General features: G+C 42.5%; 1 protein-coding gene across 4 annotated transcripts in view; it reads right to left on the bottom strand.

Moving 5' to 3' along the window:
- Positions 1-1,322: 1,322 nt before the first annotated feature.
- grb14 (growth factor receptor-bound protein 14) overlaps positions 1,323-6,000 on the bottom strand; it is a 35,461-nt gene continuing 30,783 nt past the window's right edge. For all 4 annotated transcript variants that reach the window (XM_023791344.2, XM_023791435.2, XM_023791595.2 and 1 more), the window contains 5 exons: positions 5,088-5,204; positions 4,615-4,684; positions 4,381-4,468; positions 3,965-4,058; positions 1,323-3,605 (listed from right to left, as the gene is read on the bottom strand). In XM_023791344.2, coding sequence (XP_023647112.1) covers positions 3,459-3,605; positions 3,965-4,058; positions 4,381-4,468; positions 4,615-4,684; positions 5,088-5,204 — 516 coding nt within the window. In that variant the 3' untranslated portion in view covers positions 1,323-3,458. The remainder of the gene's footprint in view (positions 3,606-3,964; positions 4,059-4,380; positions 4,469-4,614; positions 4,685-5,087; positions 5,205-6,000) is intronic.

Genomic DNA, 6,000 nt, shown 5'->3' with positions numbered 1-6,000 from the left:
AGAAATAACCATCCATTGTCCATAACCACTTATCCAGCAGAGGGGTGCAATGAGCTTGGAACCTCTCCCAGGAATCACAGGGCAAGGAGCTGGAGACACCCTGGATGGGATGTCAGTACATTGTAGGATGCCCACTTATTCTTATGAATATGGTAATGCATATTCATGACATTAGGGTACCTTTAAAGCCCAGTAAACAGAAATTATGTGCAGACACATTAAGCATCAAATATGAACATCGGCATTGTATCTGAACAAAAACTATTTTAGCAATTTATGCTGAAGTGTTGCATAAATTTTTGTCTAACAATTCACAGAACACACGGTAACGACTGTTGTACTGATTGCATATATCAACAAATTAACACGAGGAAAAGTAACATTCATTTTTTTCTGGCCTTATTCTGCCATCTACTGCTTCAACTAATACATTGTTTCCATCGACTAGACACTGTATGGTACTAAATCTGTTCATATAAACACAAATTTTTAACTTATGGATAAACACATGAAAACTCTGCATACTGTAGGGCTGGAAGATATGGCCAAAAATGTCATCACGTTAAAAAAATTGATGTCAGTCGATATCGATAATTATCATGATAAATGCCAAATTATTATTTGCCGTTTAAAGGCTGATTATTGCTCCTGAGAGAACTTTGAAGAAACCAAATGGTTGATTGTGGTTTTAAATTATTCTTTATCATAAGAATTTGACAAACAAATTCACAAATCGCAGGTAGAAGCTGAAAATGTCATTTTAACAAAAGGCTGTGGCTCCCATGATTCCTAGCGTTTCTGAATTCTCTGGGGATTATTATTGTGCCGATTTTTCATGGACTTAATTTTACTGCAGACATATGTTTTGGATTTCACTTGATTACCCTTATAGAACGGGTTGGTTTGGACTTACTTGCTCTCCTGGTGAGTTGCCGTGCTGTTTTGACCGTCTACTGCAGTTTGATATTTGTTCAATAAATCCCATTTGCGTTTTTATGGCTGCCTGCGCTTGTGCTCCATTACACGTCCTGACAAGCAGTCACAGAGAAAGTGACGTCATTTCATTGTGCTAAAAAACGTGTTACTGGTGATACGTTGGGTTTAAAATTATGTGGAACCTTTATTGAACATTTGTCATATTGATATCGAGAGAAATTATGGTGCGATATTTATCGTTATTGTTTTATCACCCAGTCCTAGAATATTGTATACTTTGTATCAAATAATGTTTACCCAGCCCCGCCATGTGTAAATGTACAATGTTAAATGACCCATTGTATTAGGCCTAAATAGAGAAAAGTATATCGCATTACAATCCAAAGAAAGGTAAAATATTTTAATTGCATTATTTTAATTGGAAATGGCTCTGTAAACATCAAGCAGGTAGTTTAACATTTCTACAAAATATCACTCGGTTTCAACCCAACAATGCCAAGCAATATTTTCTTTGTTGCCGATACTCTGTGCCAGCCACTTCATAATGTGACATGAAAGAGGTCGACCTCTCCTGAAACATCAAGTTCAAAGTTACTGGCTTTGTAGAAACTGCAGACCACACAATAACAAAGCAAGTGTAGAAAATGAAGTCGGGGAAACATTACGGCGGGCGTTAAATTATATACACAGTCATTTTACTTGCATTCAAAGCTACGCGTTTAGGTCCATATAAAATGTAAGTAAAGCCTACATAACCAGACACACAAAGGAAAAAAACGTATGTACGTTTGTAATCACCTAAACGTGTTCCAACAGTCCTTAAACAGTCAATATTTATCTTTAGGATCAGAAATAATATGTTAAACAGTGTGCCAACTACAGTGCAAATTATTCAGTCTAGATCACTTAATGGGATATGACATAAAATTCTCTTCGTGGGTGTAGAACGGTTTTAAAAATGCGTGTTTACCGTACAGCTAGCTGTAGATACTTAAAAATTGCAAGACAGAATGCATACAGTGCAAAACACGTAGACTTGTACAAAACATTGCAGTCTGAGACATTCATTTGTTCTCAACACACTTGCTCTTAGGTTATGAAAAAAAATGACGTATCCTTGTGCCTATGTAGGAAAAGTGCATTGCGTCAAAATCTCATCGTTCTTTCACTTGGGTTAGAAGTGCAACAATTTATGAGTGTTGTTAATTATTTTTCGAAAAGTTGGTACCCCGTTTAACGTGGCTGGTTTGTGTTATTTCACTTCAACTGTAGCTACTAGCAATACTTTCTTGACATTGATACTAAACTAGTCAAAGGTTTTTTGTGGCCCTGGTTTAATCTTTTACATTATTAGCTTTAATACAATGATTTTATTTGCATAACTTCTTACCATTTTTAACCATTAAATTAAATCCCGAAACTGTCAAGGAAACGGATGTTGGCATCCTTTCAGAAATAATCGATACATTCCACTTAAAGGTACAGTACAGGCTAATGTGACGTGTTGATGTTTACAATGAGCATGTCTGGCCATTAAAGCAGGCTGCTCGCCATTCCTGCGGCGTTCCCAAATGTCCGAACGCTTCTTCCACCTGCAGCCAGTCACATTCGTGTAAGAAAGAAAGAAAAAAAAACCTTGATACCAACATGTCGGGCAGGGCTTAGCTTGCTCAGGAGATCGTGGAGTTGATCTGTGAGCGAACAAGTGAAATTCAACAGTCGCAAGCTTAGTGAAGATTAGAGGACAGAGGACCACTATAGTCCCAGTGTGCCGGGGACTCCCCTGTCCAACCTGATTTGTGAATGCCCCGTCCAGGTGAACCGTAAGCAGACAGGTTCACTGCAACAGTACCAACTCGCATATGATCCATATGGCTATAGTCAAATATTCACCCTACTGAAACAGAATACAAAAAGAAAAATAAAATAAAATACTATTAAATGCAACAAGACTTGGTATAGATTTTGTGAAAACAAGCTAGTGGCAAACAATGAGCTTCCACTGAAATGCTCTCTCAGTCCCGAAATGGGTTTTAGCCCCACATGCTGAAACATTATATAAACACATTCAGCGCTACACTATATACAGTACGTTGTCTGGCATTTAAGTAGCTATTTTTTTGTCTTCTGTGCTCGTGGCATCTGTTCTCTCCCTTGAAGTTTCGAAACACCCGTAACAGGCCAAATCTCAATTATCAACCAACTGACATGGCATTAAAACCATCACTGCATACAGTCTTCCCCCTGACTGTCTCCCACAATGGATCTTGCATTCCCTCTCCTGCTGGAGAAAAAAAACGTTCCGGTCAAAGCGACGGGGAAAGGACTTGTCGTGTGTCACAATGGGTAGGCGTGGGGGATGCAACCTGTCAGATTCTGGCTGTATTCGCTTCAAGGGCTTCTCCTGTCGAAGGCACGGTGCGCATATCGGGGGGGTTGGGGGGGGGGTTTCCCCAGGGAGCCGCTGTGGTTAAGGTGTATCGAGCCCTGAGCTGGCGGCTCTCTCTTGAGCGCCCACCGGCTCAGAGGGCGACCCTGGAGCAGTGGTGCTTCAGCCTGCAGGGCAGAACGCCCTTGTTCAGCTGGTAGAACTCAACCAGCTGGATGAGATCGGTGAATCGCGTCTGGCCATCGTCCAAGCTGAAGAACAGCTCCCCCTCGTCCTCCACCTGCCAGAGCAGGAACATGGATGGGTAGGGGGCGGCAGTACAGCACCGGTTAAGTACATGCACATCGATTGGTTTGAGCACAAAAGTCAACTAGGAGGTCAGAAGAGAGCCTAGCTACAGGACACATCGCAAACACAAGGCAAACTTACAGGAAGGATCTGAAAAGCTACAGGACACATCGCAAATGCAAGGCAAACTTACAGGAAGGATCTGAAAAGCTACAGGACACATGTTGGAAAACACAAGGCAAACTTACAGGTAGGATCTGAAAAGCTACAGGACACATTGGAAAACAAGGCAAACTTACAGGTAGGATCTGAAAAGCTACAGGACACGTCGCAAACGCAAGGCAAACTTACAGGTAGGATTTGAAAATGTTTGATTCTTTGCATGTGGCACAGTGACAGGACAAACGTCTTGGGGTTGCTTTGGCTGTCCCTTAAAAGAAAAACCCTGAAGGAGAAACAGTTAAAAGTCTATAGAAATACAAGGTATAGCAAGGCCCGCAGCAAGAACTTTCAGAAGAATTCTCTTGCTTGGCCAAGTTAAAGTGGAGAAGGTAATGATTTATTATTCTGCACATACCTGGATTTGGTATGTGCAAACACACACTGCATGCTGTTATTTTATAACAAGCTCAACTACTCGGCTCTGCATTCAATATAGCATAAGTGCAAAGAGGGGACGCAATAAAGTCTTTGGCAAACCCGGCATGTCTACGCATGGCCAATGCGAGGCAGGGGCAAGTATTTTTAATCAAAATATTTCTGCATACCCATCAACAAGGCCTTGCTGGGTGATCAGTCGATGAGCCTCGTCTCTGGATAATCTGCTGTGGAACCAAGGTTGAGCTCTGTGGAGGGCTTTGGGAAAGAATGGTGAGTCAGTGAAAGTGGATACTTCAGAACCTTCACTGGGCCTCATGCAGGTGGCTCATTCCCAGCGGTACTCCCAGCAAGGACACGAAGATGTGACCCCCCACCGAGAGTAAGCACTTTGTTCCACTGACCTAAGCTGGCTACGGGACTCTGAGAGGTGGAAGGGCTTCCATGACAACTCAGACGATGGCAGCTCTTCCTCTGAGATGGAGAAAGAGGGTAGAGTTGAGGTGTTACTCACAGTGCCAAGGCTGGGTGAGGGTCTTCTGTTGAAGCCATGGGCGTAAATTATGGGGGGATGAGGGGGGACTGTAACCCCCCTAATAATCAAAACCGGCCAATACAACACCCTGGAACCTCTTAAGTGGGTGGAGACCTCAAACCCCCCCCCCCCCCCCCAATACATAACCCAAAGTTAAGCCCTTGGTTAAAGCTCTCTCTCCATCCTACTTTGGGGCCGAATATCAGTTCATTCTCATTTGAAGGGAAGTAGATGGTGGTCAAATGCAGAGAAATGTTTAAGCAGGGGGGGGATCTGCAAAATATCACGAGGCAGGGGCAGTGAGGTAAGTGTGAGGGGAAAATGGCGGAATGAAAAACGTACCCTCCAGGAGAGCCCCTCCTCCACGGCCACCGACAGCACCTCTGAGGGGTTCTCTATCACCCGGCTCTTGTGTCCTGAGAAGTCCATGGCCACCAGGGAGTTTTCAGAGATACTCCTCTGGAACGATCAGACACAAAGTATTGCATCGACCTAGGGCTTCTCATTACCAGCCTCACATTACGGTTATATGCTGCCACCTAGTGGCTGATGGAAATGAAACAATTTCACCATTATTTGCAGAGCCATTGTGTCAGCAGCTGATGGCACCACTGTAAAATTTAGCATAAAATTCACATCTACCAACAAAAATATGAAACTAAAAAAAACGAACCTGATAATGATCTATTAACGAGGTTATTTGTTACAGAGTGTTCCTTCTCACATTCTGGTTTTAATATCCAAGATCATTACTATTGTTCCCTGTGACCCTGTACCTAATAAGCAGTTGCAAAGTGAATTCATACTATAAAAAGTGTTTGTTTCCCTTATTATTTTTTCTGTTACCAGCAGTTTTCCTCCCACATAACTGCCCACCCCAAAACAGAATAGAACATGCAGGAGTTCATCAGCTATCTGACAATGGTTCTCTGTTATATGACAAGCAGAAAAACGACGTTATTTCACATAATGACCTTACTACCTTATGATCTTTTCTACCATGTAACAAAGGAGGGGGTTAAACACTGAACATAAGCATGTTTAAACCCCCAGCCACAACAGATCCTAGCCCAAAACTAATATACACTGGCATGCCAACTCCCAGAAACATTTCCACCCTTGTGCTCTCGGAGTCTCGCCTGTGCTGAACATTGTTTCGTGGTCTTCAAACAACAACCCAGAGGTGCTGAGCTGTTAAGTCTAGGGAGCAGCTGAAAACCAGGCTATTTTTAGAGAGCTGTGGCTTCGTCTGCCG

The sequence above is a fragment of the Paramormyrops kingsleyae genome, chromosome 1 (assembly GCF_048594095.1).
Source record: "Paramormyrops kingsleyae isolate MSU_618 chromosome 1, PKINGS_0.4, whole genome shotgun sequence".
NCBI classification, from domain to species: Eukaryota; Metazoa; Chordata; class Actinopteri; order Osteoglossiformes; family Mormyridae; genus Paramormyrops; species Paramormyrops kingsleyae.
The sequence above is the reverse complement of the archived record's forward strand: the minus strand, read 5'-3'. Positions and strand labels throughout refer to the sequence as shown.